This window comes from Solea solea, chromosome 20 (assembly GCF_958295425.1).
Source record: "Solea solea chromosome 20, fSolSol10.1, whole genome shotgun sequence".
Lineage (NCBI taxonomy): Eukaryota > Metazoa > Chordata > Actinopteri > Pleuronectiformes > Soleidae > Solea > Solea solea.
The window spans coordinates 18,720,852-18,739,755 of NC_081153.1; the positions used below are offsets into that span (position 1 = coordinate 18,720,852).

General features: G+C 39.8%; 2 protein-coding genes across 3 annotated transcripts in view; both read left to right on the top strand.

Annotated features, from left to right (window-relative positions):
* dennd3a (DENN/MADD domain containing 3a) overlaps positions 1-12,642 on the top strand; it is a 30,290-nt gene extending 17,648 nt beyond the window's left edge. The window contains exons 19-30 of the mRNA XM_058619742.1: positions 423-502; positions 1,056-1,235; positions 1,396-1,566; positions 2,748-2,877; positions 3,082-3,189; positions 5,851-5,948; positions 8,258-8,412; positions 9,055-9,121; positions 9,630-9,702; positions 9,788-9,906; positions 10,016-10,153; positions 11,001-12,642. Coding sequence (XP_058475725.1) covers positions 423-502; positions 1,056-1,235; positions 1,396-1,566; positions 2,748-2,877; positions 3,082-3,189; positions 5,851-5,948; positions 8,258-8,412; positions 9,055-9,121; positions 9,630-9,702; positions 9,788-9,906; positions 10,016-10,153; positions 11,001-11,195 — 1,514 coding nt within the window. The 3' untranslated portion in view covers positions 11,196-12,642. The remainder of the gene's footprint in view (positions 1-422; positions 503-1,055; positions 1,236-1,395; positions 1,567-2,747; positions 2,878-3,081; positions 3,190-5,850; positions 5,949-8,257; positions 8,413-9,054; positions 9,122-9,629; positions 9,703-9,787; positions 9,907-10,015; positions 10,154-11,000) is intronic.
* Positions 12,643-15,269: 2,627 nt separating this feature from the next.
* LOC131447259 (solute carrier family 45 member 4-like) overlaps positions 15,270-18,904 on the top strand; it is a 47,603-nt gene continuing 43,968 nt past the window's right edge. Inside the window, exons 1-2 of one of the 2 annotated variants that reach the window (XM_058618903.1) lie at positions 15,270-15,393; positions 16,853-16,933. The gene's annotated coding sequence lies outside the window, so the exon portion shown is untranslated. The remainder of the gene's footprint in view (positions 15,394-16,852; positions 16,934-18,904) is intronic. The other variant, XM_058618904.1, reaches the window with a different exon arrangement.

The window sequence follows — 18,904 nt, forward strand, 5'->3', positions numbered from 1 at the left end:
GAGCGCATGTTTCTTCTTCTTTGGCGTTTTATGGGGTTGGCATCGGTAATGTTGCGTGACTGTCTCCCTTTCCCTCTCCTTTGCCTTCATCTTTATTTTATTAATCTCTGCAATTTCCGTCTAGTTCATGTTTTCCCTCTTCTTCTGCCTCTTTCATTTGTCCTGAAGGTTTTCTGGTTTTGCTGATTGTTCAGCTTCTTAAATGTGAATATTTTCTGGTTTCTTTGCTCCATAAAACAAAGAAATCATTTTATGGACAAAACAAGACATCAATTTTATCATTTTATGTAGCAAACCACTAATTGTTTCATCTAGAAAGTAATTACCTGTCACATATGAATCGATAATGAGAATATTTTTCAGTTGCAGCACCTAATGTAATGTATTTATTGTCTATTGTTGTTTGCTTGTGTTTGATGCAGGTCATCAGAAGCAGGTCGGTCCAGATTTGTTCAGAGTGTTTTACACCATCTGGAAGGAAACTGAGGCTGAAGCACAGGAGGTCTGTATGTACTATATGTTTTACAGTGCAATGACTCAAACTTACCATACAATAACTGAAATGTTGAAAACACTGATGGGGTGAAGATAAAGTTCATTATGTGAAAGCCAAATTGAATAATAACGATTATGTTGTTATTGCTTCAACCATGTTTTCTTTAAACAAAAACCTTTTAACAAACAGTAGACTAATACAAAATACTACACAAAGCATACATAGTACTCTGGCTTTCGATAAGGTACAAGTGAAGTAGGTTAGTACACGATTTTTGGCAAATACAACATGGCAGCAACATCAAGCAGCCTCAAAAGCATTCCAAACCTTCTGGAAATTAATTTGCAAATTGCTTCAGATTCACCAAATCTGTTCCAATTTGGCAGTAGAAAGCATCTCATTCAGCCAAAACACGGGGACGATGGAGACAACACATATCTTTATTCAATTTGAGGTATCAGGAGACGTCGAAATTCAGGCCAGCATCAATGTACAGTAGTAACACAGCTCAAAAAGCTCTTCCACTTTATACTCACATTAATGTGATTTGGTTTATTAGGTGTGCTTGCCTGCGTCCGTGTTGGAGCACATTGAACCCAGCGAATGTGTCTTTAAGCTTTCCACTTCGGTCAAAACGAGCCGCGGTGTCGGGAAGATCGCCATGACCCAGCGCCGGCTCTTCCTGCTGACCGACGGGCGTCCGGGATACGTGGAGGTGGCGCAGTACCGTGATTTAGAGGTGAGACAAATGAGTCGGGCGCTGGTCGTTTGCTGAAATGATTAAATTGAGTGAGAGAAAACAGCTTTTATCAGGACAACACACTTTAAAGTCAGAATCAGATGAGTATATTGAGTGTGTAATGGTGATCAGCATCTCGTCTTTATCTGTCTCCCTTCAGGAGGTGAAGGTGTCCTCGGCTCCGTTCCTGCTCCTGCGGATACCGAGCCTGAAGCTACGTGTTCGCGGCAGGAAGGAGGCGTTTGAGGCCAATCTGAAAACAGAGACTGACCTCTGGAACCTGATGGTCAAAGAGATGTGGGCCGGTCGCAACATGGCTGACCAACACAAGGTAGAGCTGGAACTGAAGTGAGAATATAAGGGTGTGACTGTGGGTTTGACTTGCATTTCTAATCTAAATAAAGTCAGAGTAACAGCGCTTTTCCATTATATAATTCCACCTCTTCTCGGCTCGACTATAATTGTTTTTTTGCTTTTCCATTAGGAATTTTTCGGTCATGCAGGAAGTACTGAAATTTTTTTTTTAATGAACTTATTCTAATGATTCCATTACACTGAAAACAACTGCTCTGCTCGTCACTAGTTTGTGTGTTTGTGTCGTGTATAAAACTACGTCACGGCAGTTTCATGCAGCAGTGCGATGATGACTCCGCCCACATTGAGGAGGGTCTATGAAGTCATGGAAAACGAAGTGACTGATACCAAACCGAGTAGAGTGGAGTCCAGTAGTGCTGGAAATATATGATGGAAAATCACCCACGACATTTGAAACCTGTCATGTGACCTGTTCTGACAGTTATGTGATTAACAGACAGGCAGACATTCAATGCATTTATAGATAGATGAATGCCTAAGTAAGTAATTTGGTGATTTTTTCTTACACACTCAATGGCTTTATCTGGGAATCAGTTACTGTGTGTGTCAGTGAACCACAGTGACCTTTGTGGGTGTGGTTGACATTCCATGCGGCACACATTACCATAAATACACAGTCCGAACAAAGACGGAAGGTTTCCTTTGTGAAACCAGATGATGTAAATGTAACAATGTGTGACAAAAAGTCTCTTCTCTTTTTTTTTTACCCCCCCATTGTCCCTCTTGTTTCTCCCATTTCTATTTATGTTAGTCTCCCATTTCTCAATTATACATCTGTGTACATGTACAATATATGCAAGTATTCTGATTCCAGGTTTTTAAAGCCTTGCTATTTTTTTATAAGATAAATCATATTAATCAGTTGAGTAAATATTTTATGACATATAAATAGTCAGCAAATTAGATACTTTTAGTCTTCTACAGCACAACACGTGAATGAGTTGCTTCTTCTAGAAAAGTCATTTTATGTTTTTCACTATATGCTGATATTTTGAGCATCAAACACTTGATTGATTAATTCATAATGAAAATAACCATGTTCCATAATTTATCCCCACTTGGTTTTGATTTTAACTGTTTGTCTTGTCTCATTATGCATTGTTTGCTGTGACTGTAAATAAATCTATTTCCCTGCAGGACCCCCAGTACATGCAGCAGGCCCTGACCAATGCCTTGTTAATGGACGCAGTCGTGGGCAGCCTTCAGAACAGTAAAGCCATCTACGCTGCCTCGAAGCTGGCTCACTTTGACCGCATTAAGATGGAAGGTAAAGGAAGACGCCACCGCTCATTATAGATAATGTTGTTTTTCTTGTGTGCACTAATTTGGAAACTTAATGTCCCTAAAGACTCATTCACTTAGAGGTTATGTGTGTGTGGTTGTGGTTTTATTGCTCTGTGGGGCTCCAGTGTCACGTTTGTGCATTCACCACCTGGTAAAGGTCACGGACTTATCTTTTGTGTTTCTGCAGTCCCGATGATGGTTCCCAAGACGACGGCAGAAACGCTAAAGCACAAGATTAACCCTTCGCTGGAGCTGGCTGCCCCTCAGCCTGTGGATGTGCTTTTATACACACCAGGTACACACAAACACACACACTCCACATGAGTACGTGCTATAAAAGACTTGCAATGACCACCGCCACAAAGCAGGATGAATTCTGGCCTTGAAATTTGGCCTTAGGACCTTTAAAAAAGAATTTTTAGTGGCCCTATTTATTTGCATGTCATTCGCTCACCGCTCATAATTTAGAATCAGCCGTCACTAATCCCAGGTTCTAATCTCTGGTTTGGTCCGTGTGAATGTCTGTGATTTGACTGGCTGTTTTCTGGTGCAGCAATCTGGAGTTCAGACTGTTGTTTAAACTCTCATAAAGCTGCTGTCAGGTTTCTCAACACTTCCTCTGCTGCTCTCCTTTATTGGACAACTGAAAAAGGAAGTGAGATGGTGAATGTAGAAATATGTAAGTTTGCAAAAAGCATAACCTTTCCAGTGAGAGACTGTGTAATAAAGTGACAGATCGTCTAAATTAGTAAATGAATTAAAAGTGTCAGTATCTCCAAATACACTTAACATATGAACATGTTTTTGCCTGATCTAAATCATGATAAAGTTTTGACTTTAAACCTCATTAATCTGGAAAAAACAAAATAATAATGGAGCTGCAAAACCTCCCTGAATAGCTGAATAGTTCAGTTTCTTTATTAAGTTGAAAATGATTAACCTGCTGTTTTCTAAACTGGAGAAACTCACAATAGTGCAGAGTAAATGTATATTGTGTCATCTGGTAATGGTTTCGATAACATGAATTGGGGAACTTGTATATATTAAATATTTTCAGTAATTGTTTTTACCTTGCAGCAATTGTGTGAAAATGTCCAATTGATTTTGCAGAATATTGTAAACGTTTTTTTTTTTGTTATAAGCTGTAAATCACAAAGGTCTACTTTTTTTCAACAATCAAAGAGAATAAAAAAGAAAAGACCAAAAAGTGGCTGAACATGTAAAGAGGCTTTAAATCCATCAATTAATCAATCCAACTGTATTCATGCAAGTTTATGCAAATGAATGTAACTCAAAGTGCGTCACGGGATAAAAATTGCCCATTACCTGTCACCAGCTCACAAAGCAGATAAAACTAAAATAGTATAATAACAGGAGCATAACTCAGGCAATGTCAGCGATGACTAAAACTCAAATGCTAACAAGTGGATTGAAATAAGCAGGGAAAATAAGAAGAGAAGAATCAATAAATAATAAAAAAAAGAAAACAAAAATACACCAGTGACAGCAGAGCACTGAGCTCATGATTTGAAGACAACTCCTGATTCCTACAGGACAAATCTGAAGAGGGCCACAAGGCGAAATAGTGGTTAGCGCTGTTTCCTTACAGCAAAAACACATGGTTCTGCATAGAGTTTGCATGTTCTCCTCGTGTGTGTGGGGTTTTCTCCAGCTTCTCTGGTTTCCCCCCACAGACCAAAAACATGCAGATGTTAATTAAACACTCGTAAGTGTGAGGGTGAGAGTGAATAGTTGTTTGTCTCTATGTGTTGTCCCCACCTTCTGCTCTATGTCAGCCCTGTGGCCCTCTTATGGAGGATAAAGAGGTAAACAATGGATGGACGCACAAATCTGAAGTTCTAAGCAACACTGGGTTTCTCTGTCACTGCGCCTTTCCCCTGAATACAGGCATGTGAAAAACACAAAACTGATCATATCATATAGCCCCATGAGATAATTAAATTGGTTTGATTTGACTCTGAAGCACTTTGTTACATTGTTAAGAAAAGTGCTATATAAATAAAGTTTAATAAAATCATTCCAAAAGCTAGTTATTCTGCTTGTAGCTCTGGTCCGAGTGTGGAAGGTCACAGAATTTGATGTCTACACTCATCCTTTGATTTTATAATGATAGACAGACAGACTTATAGTGATAGACAGACAGAATTATACTGTAGTGATGGACAGACAGACTGGTGCATTATTTGGCGGGATGATTGATAAGAACCATCTTCAAACAGACGACACAGACCTGTGCTTCAGGCGACAGACCATCTGGGGCCACTTAACTGCTTGGCTGGTGTCACACTGACCCCCAGCACTAACTAACTAACATGCTCACTCGTTCTCTGTCGTCCACACGCGCACAGACGCTGCTCAGTTCTTCCACAGCAGCGACCGTCCCCTCTTATTTGGCCCTGCCTCTCTCTCCGACTCTCTTTAGTTTGAATATAGGTCACTGAATTTGTTTCCTGGCACATGGCCACCACACTCCCTCTTTTCTCCCCCCACCCCCCCTGCTCTCCTCTTTATTCCCTGCCCTGCTCGGTAGTTTTGTCACTTTCTACAACAAACACACTCTCCCAAGGTCTTTCTTTTTTACGATACATCACACCAACCCGCTGTGTTTCTCACACAAAAATACAGGATGTTACTTTCTTTGTTTCCATCAGTGGTGCTTGAAAGTAGCGGCATGTGTGCTGGAGGAAATCTGACCGTTAGGTGAAGCCGGGGTGGAGTCACTTTTGAACACAGGGTGTTTTCACTCAAACTGCTGAATCGTAGCAGAGGGAAAACTCCTCGCAGGAGGATGTTCCCGTTCCCGCTTGCTGTCGTGCATATTACAAAATAAAAGTCTGTACCGCCTATATAAGCTTTATGAACGTCTTTTAAATGGTGTTTGTTAATAAATCCCCATGGTTTTAGCTGGCAGTGATAACTCTTGTGTTTCTCACAGGTCAGTTGTGGGTGTCTGTGAGCGGAGGGAAGGTGATGGTATTTGACGCTTCCAGCTGGTCCCTCACACACACCTGTCATGTTGGGAATGCAAGGCTGGTAAGAAAACACACACACACACACACAAAATACAAGTTAGTCATGTTACTGACATTTAGCTCCATGAAGTCAATCACACGATGTGAATCATCATCTACCGCTTTTATTCTCCTCACTGGTGCCAATCAGCTGTCATAAGGCCAAAGGCACGATAGACTCTGTACAGGTCACCAGTCCATCACAGGGCCACATAGAGACAAACAACCATTCACTCTCACATTCACACCTACGGTCAATTAAAAGCAGGCATGTCCAAAGTCCGGCCCTCCGTCAGATTTGGTACGGCCCGCAGCTTTGGTTTTATAATGTATTATTTATGGCAAGGGACCAAGTGGGACAGAAAATCGTCTTCAGTCTCGTGTCCTCCTCATTAGCTCAGCTGGTAAGGAGTTACACTTTAAAATCAGATTCCCAGATTCGCAACCCAGCCGTGACAGATTCATGCATTCACCTCCACCACCTCCTTATGTCATTATGATATCTGACTTTAGATGTGAAAGAAAGGCAGAATTTTTTTAAGCCTCCGTGGCGTAGATTTGGTTATAACTGATAATTGTGACAATGAAAATAAAATGATTATAAAACAGTGCATTTGTATGTAAGTTTTACTGTTAACAAAAGGTCTGAAAGGACCATAGGACCCCGGAAATCTTCACTTTTTCAAATCTGAATCAGGGGTGTCCAAAAAAGTTTGGAAAGGAAGTGTGAGGTGAGAATTATTCAGCTGCAACATGCAACTTCCCCAATATATGTTGCTAAATCTTACACGCTGTACTTTTAGCAGGTTAATGGAGACCAAAAAGAAAAGCTGGAAGGGAAGATTTGGAGTGGAATATTTCAGTTTTTCACTGTTTTTCAACCCTCTACTTCTGTCTGTTGCTCTGCTGGACTGGAGTTTTGACAGCTGGAAGTGAAGAGGGTAGGGGGGACTCCCATTTGGTGTAGCTTCTTCCTTTTTTACCTCCATGCATTAAGATTTTAAAATGGTAGAAAACTTTAGGTTTACCTTTTAAAATACAGAGAAACAAAGCATTTTGTACGTATAAGTGTGAGCTCCTTGTAATCTTGCATCTGGATCCTTGTCCTTCTGTGCAAACTAACACAGAATGGTGGACACTGTTGTTCTGCCTTTATGTTGAAGTTGTTTTCATTTTTGCTCCCGTTGCTTGATGTCCAACTGTGCCAGTGTTATCTGTATTTTGAATTCTTTTCAGTTCTTTTCAGTCCCCCCGACCTTTTCAACACAAGAAAACATTCACGAGTTAAAGTTGCCTTTAAGGTCTTTGAGGAGAAGGCTGTAAATGAGGTTAAGGCTGAGTGTTAACTTCTCAGGGCTGTGCTAATCACTGACCTGCACTACAAGCATGCAGGTCACAGTCACATGAAGTACTGTACGTCAACTTATCTGCGTGTGAGAAAGATAGAGCGTGCGCTTGCCGTGGAGTCAACCATAATATTTGCACACTCGTCCCTACCACGTCACGTGTTCTACAGTACTTACACGGTAGTTACAACGGTGAAGCACAACGGTGAAGAAAAGTAACATTAGATGCTGAAATTTTGTGGACAAGCAAAAAAACATTTTCTACACATTCTCATTTGTTTATAATGACAATAAATGTCGAATTTGACACCAGATGTAACAGTGTTGAAGAGGACAGAGGGTTTTGTAGCTCAGTGCAACTCTTTATAGGAACAATGTTGCCCCCTTGTGGAGAAGTCTCATGTGACCCTAAGATAATCAATTCACTATCATGACAAACTGAAATTCCCCTGTGTATAAAAGTTAGAACCAGCAAATAATGTGTTATTTTTCTATATGAATAAGTTCAACTATTATATATAATGTGTGTGTATATATGTATATGTATATGTATATATGTATATATATATATATATATATATAAATGACAAAGACTGACTTTGACCAAGAGCCCAAGGACAATCACTTGTCCAGATGCCGAGCGTGCTGCATATCAATAGAAGTGGACGTCATGGGAGAAGCCGCTCTTACAAGTTGCCCTCCCATCTTAAGCTGTGTTAGCACATTCGGTCCTTGAATTTGAGGGAATTGGTCTTAAAAATGTCCTTGAATTTGATGTCAACCAAAGTGTGGGAACCCTGTGTAATATTCCCTCTGCTGACATTATTCTTTTTAATGGTTTCAGTTAAAAATAAACTTCAAAATCACTCAATAGCTGCTCACCAATACGTGGCATAACCAGGAATTTTCCAGGAATTTACCAGGAAAAGAAAACTTTACTCTTCTCTGTATCCACACGACTCCTGATCAGTCTCTTCTCTTTCAGAACTGCATGCTGGGAGTTGACAAGGATCAGGTGTGGATGGGCTCCGAGGACTCGGTTATCTACATCATCAGCATGGTGGCCATGGTGTGTAACAGACAGCTGACCGAGCACAGGGCAGAAGTCACGGGACTATCGCTGGACACAGACAAATACAGGTAACAAAACACACAAGTCTGCTTATGTTCAGTGTAAGAAAAACCAACCTGAATAACAGAGAGAGAAATCATGTTCATAAATCCTAATGTGCAATACGTACAGTACAGTATGTCACCATCATCTATTAAACCATATACAGTTTAAGAAGGTTATGTAGACGTGTACTGAGTGCAACAATAGTTATGTTATTAATGAAAAACTTGATTTATGTTGAACTGCTGGTCACCATAGCAACAGTATTCATAAAAAGTAACCTAACCTTTGTTATAAATGAAGACTTATTGTCATTTTGCAGGCTGTGCAGAAACAATAGAAACAGGTAGTTATCCTGGCAACAGATTACAGACAAGAAAACACAGTCAGGGATAAAAATAAGTATGGTAGTTTGTGTGATTGGCATTATTTATTGGACACTATAAATTGACCCCAGCCACGAGGAAGGCCACGTCCACATCCTTGTGCCTGGTACCAAACCCGGATAAATGGGAAGGTTGTCTCAGGAAGGGTGTCCAGTGTAAAATCTCTGCCCAATCAAACATGCTGAATTATATCATCGTTGAATTACATCACAGTCTTTTTGTTTCTGAACCTGTAAACTATAATAGTGAAGCGTTACTTACCAGTGTACCTGTGTTCTATAGCCAGAAGGTGGCGTACTCCTGCAGCGTAGAGGGAACCGTGATGGTGTGGGACGTGTCGACACTTCAGGTCAGTTAGTCAACCTGAAAACTGTGCTCATCATTTTCAGCTTAAAATGCTATCTAGTAATCATAATAATAGTTATTTAATTAATTAAAATAGTATTTGTTTTATAGTTTTTAGCTTTAATAGTGATTTAGTTTGACAAATTCAAGGATCAACTTTTAAATATTCTATTCTATTCTTTTCTAAATATAATAATCATAAACAGGACATTGAATAAAACACATAAAATGAGAGTATATCTTTATATCTAATAATAATTAATTTTTGCTTTGTATTTTTAGGAACCTACTTCATATCGTATTCTTTTTTGTACATACCTTCTCTATACAACATTATTCTCTACTCTACCTCTTAAACTCCTCTGTAAAGTTGAAGCAACACTAAGCACAAAGAATTTCATTATACTGAAAAAACCCTCATGAAAGCCTCATTGACTCCCCTCTTCTCTCACTTATAACATTCTTAGCTCTGTTTTGCATAAATGTTGTCATTTCTCTCTTAAACCACTCAGGTGAAGAGGCACTTCCGTCTGTCCTGTGATCGTCTGCTGTCTGTCCACAGCTGGGGCAGCACGCTGTGGTGCAGTGAGTTTCACACATTTGCATAAACAACTCATGTTGTTCATGTTGTTCAAAGCTGTAATAACTGAATGACGTGTGTGTCCACCAGGTTCCAGGGACAGTGTCATGGAGGTCTGGAGGAACGGTTCTCTGAAACATCGTCTCCATCTGCCAGAGCAGCAGAAAGGATCCACAGCTACATTCAGCTCCATACTGCTGTTACCTGAGGTGTTTGTTTCTACTTCTCTGTAACTGTCTTTTTACTCAGCGATTCAGTTATTCTACTGTATACTTAAGTCAAATATTTACTGTATGTTTGTGTGTGTGTGTGTTCCAGAGGGAGCAGCTGTGGAGCGCGTGCATAGACTCAGGAGAAGTGTGTATTTGGCATATGAAAGACCATACCAAACCGTTCCACCGTGTGACGCTGCAGGACTGCACTGGATGTTACTGCATGATTAAAGTGAAAAATCAGGTTATTACACAGCGCCCCTGCACACAGACACAGAACATACATTTAAAACTCCAGTTTGAAACATCTGGTAAGTCTTCTCTTTTCCATGATACAGTTCTTGCACGACTTGGCTCTACTCTACTCAGTTTGGTCAGTCATGTAGTTTTCCATCACTGTATTACCTCCTCCACGTGGGTGCCGTGACGTTGTTTTATACACGACACAAACACACAAACCAGTGACAAACAAAGCAGTTGCTTTTCTTCTAATGACTAAATGAATGAGTCTTTAATGGACTGCAGGCAAGTGAATATTTTGCGTGTTTTATGCCCGGCTTTCATGTCGGGAGGTCAGTGCACACCAGAAGTACACAAACTTGCGTTAACTGCATTAAATTATTTTATTGCGTTAATCTCGCAGTGATTAACACGTTAACTTTGATAACCCTAAGATTAGCGCATGTTTTCAGGATTGTTAAATTTTTTTAATCTGATTTACAGTTCAGCATTGTTCGCTTTAGTTCTTGTGCCGGACGCCACACTCGTGACTCTTCCAGTGACGACACTCCCTGACCAGTCAGTGGCCATCAGTCTGTTGACATCATATTTTAGTATCGGCTCAGCTCACTTGTTACCTCGCCAGAGCAGGTACTAAAAAAAGCACCAGGTACCATCTATCACTAATGAAAAAGCAAAAAAAAAAACAATTAGAAATTATTTAAATTTCAATATTTAACAGAGGAGTGCAATTATACCCTGTATAACTACACTTTTAAATACACACGTCACCTATAATGCATTAAAATATTGGTATTGACATGAAGTAAAAGCACACTATCTGACCCCCTTTTTTTAATTTTGCTCTCCAGGTGTGGGTTGGTGGTGTTGGCCGCAGCTCTGCCAAAGGAAAGATTTACATCCTGGACACTGAGCGCCACCAGGTGATGAAGGAGCTTCACGGCCACTGCGACAAGGTGACGGCGCTCTGCTCGGCAGAGGATCGCTACGTCCTCAGCGGAGCTGGCAAACATGACGGAAAGATCGCCATCTGGAAGGTGGAGTAGACGCGTAAACACCGACAGGAGGAGGACAAAAAGTAACTTTTCCTCGTTGTCATGTGACTTGTCAAAGAAACCCCCGGTGGAGAAAATCAAACTCACAACCTCGACCTGCCGCTGCGTCACAGAAATATGAAGGAATCACATGTCAGTCGTATGCGTTTAGTACTAACATGTTAGGAATATGAAGGATGAATGAAGACTGAAAAAGAAAAGTTATTGACTTTACTGAAGTTTCTTATTTATATCACAGGTATAGCATACATCCTGTTACTGTGCACCTTGTTATGATCACACGAGTGTTCTGTGGGAACACTGTGTGACTGAGCCTCGCCTCCCACTGTGTATGCGAGGTGAATTCTCCAGCTCGAAATACCTTGAAAATAAAACTTAACTTAAAACAGAGGGAGGTCCCCCCTCAAGAGCTTATTTTGATGGAAGTTATCCTTTAAATTGAAAACATACAGAGGGAGTGTGATGAAATACTGTAAAAGCAGATACAAATGTTGACATGTGATGTGAGATGAAGCATGTTTCAGAGAAACTCCACAAAGTCCGGCAATATCTGGAATTTTTCAACAGTTAAAAACCCACACTAACCTGACATTACCTTTCAACAGTGCTTCCATTTTTCTTCTCCATTTAGTATTTTTTTATAGTGTTTTGAACCAGTTGCCTGTGCAAAGGAAGGATTTTTTTTTATTATTGCTATTAAACTGACAGGATGTGATGATCTGAACATTCTGAACACAACACGTCCAAGTCAGTGGATGTAATAAAGAATGTCATTATTTATCACACAAGCCATAAAATGCCCCCGACATAATGTTCTGTATCTATTTATAATCTGTAATTACAGTGTTAGTGTTTTGTATATTATCAAAGTGAAATTAGGCAGAGTGGTTTTTACACATTCTGCACATACAGTATATAAAAACATGTTACAGCATTATAGCGTTGGAAAGAATGTGTGAATATGTGTTTTTTACATTACTAAAACAATACTCACATATTTACAGTGTCTGGGAAACATGAGTATGTATTTCTGTGCAATCACTCAATTTTTTTTTCCACTTTAGTTATTTTTTTTCTATGCATTTTTTGTAAACATGCACAATATATAGTTTTAATGTCTTTTAAGAACCAGTTTTAACCAACAGTGAACAAATTCAATATATTATTTAAAGTAAGTCATGGGTTTGTCTTGATTTTCTGCCGGATTAAGTTTCAAATGACTTTCTAGTGAGATTATTCAAACTGATACATCTCACAAGATAGAAAAAATATGCAGTAAACCTTTTTTAATTTACATAATCCATCTTTTGAATCACAGTATTTGTACTGTATGACTTTAAAGATTGTTGTGCACTTCTTTGAGTTCACCAAAAGGGGGCATCATTTGTTAATTGTTAGTTTTAGTAGAAGACAGACAATCATAATATCATTTTTTTTTTTAGAACAGAATGAACAAGTTCCATTTTATTTTCCTGGTGACATGTGCAGCAGTGGAAGATGTTTTCTGTCTTCATTAGTTTCCTCTAATACACTATTTTTTTTCAATTCTGGAAGTGATAGATTTAAGGGGGTAAATATAATTGTTTTTATATGCTACTGCTTAAAAATACAGTGTCAAACCAACAATTTGGGTATATTCTCAATCTTTTTGACCTCTCCTTTTCTCTGACATGGTCTGGTCTTATATATAACATATTGTATTCATTAACAGCAGGTTGCAAACTGAAGAAAATGGTGAGTTTTTTTGGGAATGATTTTCACACATTATGATAGAAATGCACATTTCATTCTTAATATCATGCACCATGCCATGTCTAAAATCCCTTAAATCACATCCCCCCCAATTTTGATGCCCAGTATGAACTTCAGCAGGTTGATGTCCATGCCCATGTGCCTAAATGCCATGTAATTGGCTGATTAAATGTTTATATTAAATAAATGAGGCTGTACAAATGGCTGTAAGTCAAGCAGAATCAGAACAAGAATATCTTTGCAAACCTGTGTATGTGTGTGTGTAATAATGCACTGATGACTCAGCACTGGTTGATTGTCAGCTATCGACTAACAATCACTGGTTTGTTTAATGAGCAGTTGAACAGGTGTACCTAACAATACAAGTGTGTGTGTGTGTGTGGGTGAGTGTATTTGTTACCTCTTTAGGACCTTATCTGGCATTAACACTGACCTTGTCAGGAGTCAGGACCAGTAGTCCTCATGGAGACTAATCCTGGTCCTAATGAGGCAGAACCTAATTTCTAAGTTTAGAACCCAGATTTAAATTGTGGTCAGGTTAAGGTTAGGGTTAGGCATTAACTCGTTATGGTTAGGGACAGCACTTTAGGCTGTATAAATAAATGGAAGTCAATGCAGTGTCCTAAAAAGAATAGCTGTGTGTAAAATAATCAGAGGTGGAAAGAGTACTGAAATATTCTAAGTAAAAGTACCACTATTTCGACAACATTGTATTTAACATAATTTACATAGTACAAGTAAAAGTACTGGTCTAAAAATTTTAAAGTAAAAAGTTTGAAATGTACTCAGTTAAAGTTACTTTCTTAACAAGGTTCTTTCTTGTGTCGCAAAAAAGACAAGGGGACACAAATCTCACATGAATTGTTTTAAATTAAAGGCAAACCTTTACAAATTAAAGTGCTGACAAAATAAAATATGTTAACACATAATGAGTCAGTCAACATGGGTCAAAGGTCACAAAAACTTTCTCATTCTGTCCTCATCATTCACCTGTCGCGGCCAGGCGTGCCATGCAATGCCCGATGGGCCGATGCACATTTTCGGGCCTGGACTGTCATAATTTAATCAAAAAGTATATAATAAATAATTTTTTATCGATATTTGAGACACGAAACGAGGCCACTTGGTTATTTTCTTGAAGGACATTCGGCTAGTCCAGTGAAATCTCTCAGCCCTCCCCTCCCCCTCGAACAAGCTTATCAAATTTTGCCATTTGAGTTCAACTGGAGTTGGAGAGAAGTGAGTGTCCGTCTGTGGAAATGGATAATAAACCACAAAAGTGCAAGGGGGCACAGAGATGCTGCTTTCGATGGGCATGCATTTGAGTGTTTGTCTGCAACCTGCATCAGTAGCAAAGAAGCCCTAGACCTTCAGAACGCCCTCAAGTCAGTCATGATTGGTCGAAATTGTTGTTAATCTTGATGCAGTACAACAAGCAAACCTATGCAATTTCTTTGCGCAGACAGTCTGGTGTACACACGCACACAGTTAGAAAGACAAGGGAATGACACAGAAATGATGACAGCCCGTTGACTTAACAATGAAAAATGTTTTGGGATAAGTGTACATCTTCACTAAATAGTACCTGTAGGCTAAAAGTGTGCAACAGTGTGTGTTTTTACCCTCTTCCATGTAGGCTACTGCACTTTATTTTATTTTTTTAAACAACACAATGTGCGCATATATCCTCTGGTATGTCATGTGCCTCTGCATATCGTATAAATAATCATGGTGGGCCGCCATGGGCAAAAATGCCAGGGCCATTTTTTGGTCCCAGTCCAGCCCTGACCTGTTTTCATCATTCACCTGTCCTCATTATCCACCTGTCCTAAGGCCAACATCTTTTTACTCAGTAATGGATGTGAACAGTACACAAGTACACAAAAAAAACCTACTCAATTACAGTAACACAAGTAAATGTAATTCATTACTTTCCACCTCTGAAAATAATGCAGTGCTGACTCAGCAGTGGTTGATAGTCGGCAAGCAACTGATTAATAACTAATTGCAATAATAAGCACTTGATAAAGTGGCTAGTGGATGAAGTTCCTGCAGTGGAAATGTACCTTTAATTTGTTGTTGGGGCCCCCAGGACCATTTTGCCTGTGTCCCCCAAACTCCCTTCAAACGCCCCTGATCACAAGGGTGTACTTGGGTGAACGTCCCCTTTAAATTAAGAAGAAAAAAAGAAAAAAAAGCCTCTCCGCTTGTTTTGTATACCACCGCCAAGACCCCGCCCAGTTATGCAAATGAGCCGTGTCGTCGGCGGAAGGCAGCGCTACGTCTCCTCTTCCGACACATATTCCTTTAAAGGCATATTTAAAGCCCTGGCTTCAGTCGCAGGAGCAGCGGAGAACCGATGCAGCTGAAGCTGCCGCGGAGCCCAGCGACTCAGCGGAAAAACACACGGAGAAGGCGGCTGACACGACCCGGTGAGGTGAGCTCCGTGTGCGGCTGATACACCGGCTCGCACTGGGCGGGGATACGGAACATTTTGTAGCCGCTGTTGTTGCGGAATAATAACAGAGCGGCATCAGCAGCAGCAGCAGCATCTCAGGTTGCTGCTTCTGCAGAGAGATGAGGGGGGGAGGAGGAGGAGGAGGAGGAGGAAGCGTTTACAGTAGTTTGAGTAGGCCTGTGACAAAAACAAAAACAAAAAGAAGACAGACGCTGCTGCTGCTGCAGGCAGCCCGGGACAGAGCAGGGTTATAATTAGGCTGCTCTGATCATACAGTGTTTATAATTAGCTGTTCTGAAAGGTGTCGTAACCTGTGACAAGCTGTCAAACGCCTAGTTATAAACAGAATAGGGTCGCAGTTGAGAACATCAGTGCTATAGAATAATCCTTTATGCTCATTTGCTTGATGTTTTTAACACGGAGCACATATTTGAATGCAATAAGTAACTCACCTGTGACTGTGGAGACAATTTAAACAATGCACATGAAACAAACAAAAACAGGTGTAGCTTTGTTTGACAATTAGAAACAAAGAATATATGAGCAGTGTCATTGTCTGTAATCAACTTTTTAACTATGTTTCCAATAGAAAGGGATTATGGTGCTTTATTTAGGGGCTTTGGATGTCATTGTTGTCAATGTTTGACTTGAACATAAACAAAGAAATAAGGCACTTATAATCATCTTATCATAATTGTCTGGTTTAAAGCAAAATTAAGTGAATATCTGTTTGATTACAGCCTCTTATAATACTTATCTTTGGCATTTTAGATGGGCAATTAAACACAAAAATAACAGGCAATTAAGACAGTGTGTTTGACTCTTGGCATCTTATAGACCCTATTTATGTCGAGTCAACATCAGAGCTTATCCACCTGTTTGCTGTCAAAAAAAACCCCTCATAGATTCACTATTGTCAAAACCATGATATTATGTTAAAATGTTGAAAACCTATTAATGTAAACAAATGTCCATTAGATTCATGCCATTAACGGATGAGTTCACACAATGCTGAATAAGACAATCAGCTCCACATTTCTCAGAATTGCAGTGTTTAGATCTAATGTCGCCCAGTGACATTCACACATCATACACAATAAGTGATTTGTTTAATGTCAAGACAGACCGAGGCAACCCGGTCGTTGAGCACTTTGATTGGATGAAGACGCCTTGTCTCCACCTGCTCTTGCATGTGTTGACATTGACAGAACCTGTTTTCAGATGAAGGAAGCAGCATACAAATAATGCTGTATCATGTAGCTTTAAGTGAGCCTCGGTAGCTTGGCATCTGTTGATTTATTCTTATGCTTGTGCATCACAAGCGCATTAGAGCGCATGTGCTGTATTGATTGTACATGTATGAAAAGATTTAACTGCATGAGTGTCAGTGTGCGTGCACTGCCATAATTTGCTGGATCTTGTGTGTATGTATGTTTAGGTACAACTTCAGGGCTGAAATTGCTGCCTGGACCAAAAAACAACGTCTCAGTGACATTTATGAAGCTTTTAAGGCCTTTTGGTGAGTCTGAAATATGCACACACACACACACACACACACACAACTGACACACACTCATGCTCATCCCTGCATTTTAAAGTATTTCATGTGTGTGTTATTATGCTGTGTGGTCTAGTAAATCTGCAGAAAAACCTAACAAATATTCCGCAGAGATGCGAATGAACAACATATGTTCCCTCGCTAAAGTGTCAGTTGTGCAGAAAACCACCACCTTTACTGGCACAACAACAGCAAATTGATGTGCAGTATGTGGTTTCAGTGTGAACTGATCACGGTCTTTGACCTGACGGGATCAGCAGTCACGCACATGCACAAGTGCAAGCGTGTCTTCCTCAAAAATGTTTTTTTCTGTCTTGCATCACAGCGTGTGTCATTTACAGACTGCGATGCAATTCACTGCTCACTGCACACAGGAGAGCGGCTGGCTCAGCTGAAGTGAAAGAAACTGACTTCCTCTTGATGAAATGTTCGCTGACTATACACCGCTGCTGAGTCAGCTGTGCGTTATTACCCACACACGAGAATCACATGCAGACAGTCACATGAACACACACACACACACACAATCATGCACATAGACATACATTTGCACATAATATTATGTCAACTTGGCAAACACCCCATACATAAACATGTATAAGGGATGAATGAGGACAAGCTGGAGGTTTTGAACTGAAAGAAATCATTTTTGTCAGGGATATCAACTTCAAGAAGGGGTTTTAAAGGTTGGATTGTGGCCCAAATACTGGAAAAACGCACATATTCTGCCAGTTTAATATAAAGTTCTACATCGATCTTACTATTTTGCTGTAGACTGCTGTGTAAGCCAACACTCTTTGCTGTGAATCCAGAACTGTTTAGTTAACAGTTTCCATATCACACAACAAAAACTCTTGAGGTTCCTCAAAATAACAAGGTGTCATCCTGCAGGACAAGAGGTTTAGATGCTCATTATTTATCCTCTGTTATTGATGTTCTCTTAGTGTCTACTGAAGTAAACCCAGTCCAAGTAAAGTGAAAACTAGAACAAAACTAATTTCTTTTTTTTATCACACAATTGTGCACATTTTCTATCACTGAGTCTCTTCTTCACATAGTGGAAAACAGAATAAAAGGCCCAAGATGTCAAGGGGAAGAAAAGAAAGTTAATTAAAATAGTGATTCATCTGCAGTCTAATATATTTATGCTGACATGTATCTGCAGGCTGGTGCCTGTGTTTCAACATTGTGTGTGGAGACTATCAGCAACACTGCATGCATGGCTGGTTGTTTTCTCGGGGTGGAGGACTGTTATCAAAGTCAATATCAGATGGCTGGACTGTATTTAGCCCTGGCTTTCAGTTAGAGGTCACAAACAGACACATACAAATGCACTCGACAACAAGAGGGAATGACACACACATACACACAATACATTTTCTAAGAATGGAAACTTTCCCCTTTTCTTTGCTTGAGATCTGTCCGCGTCTGTCTTTCTTTATTATTTTCTTTCCATTGTCTTTATCTTCCTCCTGTATTATAGCTTTCATTTTTACTCCTCTTGAATATGAATTGTTTTCCAGGTGGTTAAACTCAACTGAGAAGCCCTTGAAATTGTTCAGAAAAGACTACATTTCAACAAATAAGTCCCCCCTTTTTTAAAAAAAAACAAATATTGCAAGTTCATTTAGGTTTTGCCCAAATCCTATTTCACTGGTTTTAAATGTGTATTGTGCATAGTGTTTGAGAACATTAGTTTTTGGCAGAGCACACCTTAAGATGCACCTGACTGCACCTTAAGACCAACAAACCCATGGGTGCTCAATTGGTACTATTATCGTGCACCACATGGGAAATTAATAACTGTCGAAACTAGCAAAGACTCTTGCGTTTTGCTCATTATTAGTTTCCGTCAACCCTAAAATGGAGTCTCTGCTGTTTAGAAAACAGCTGGGCAAACTTAACCTAAACTCAGGATTGTCCTGTGACACA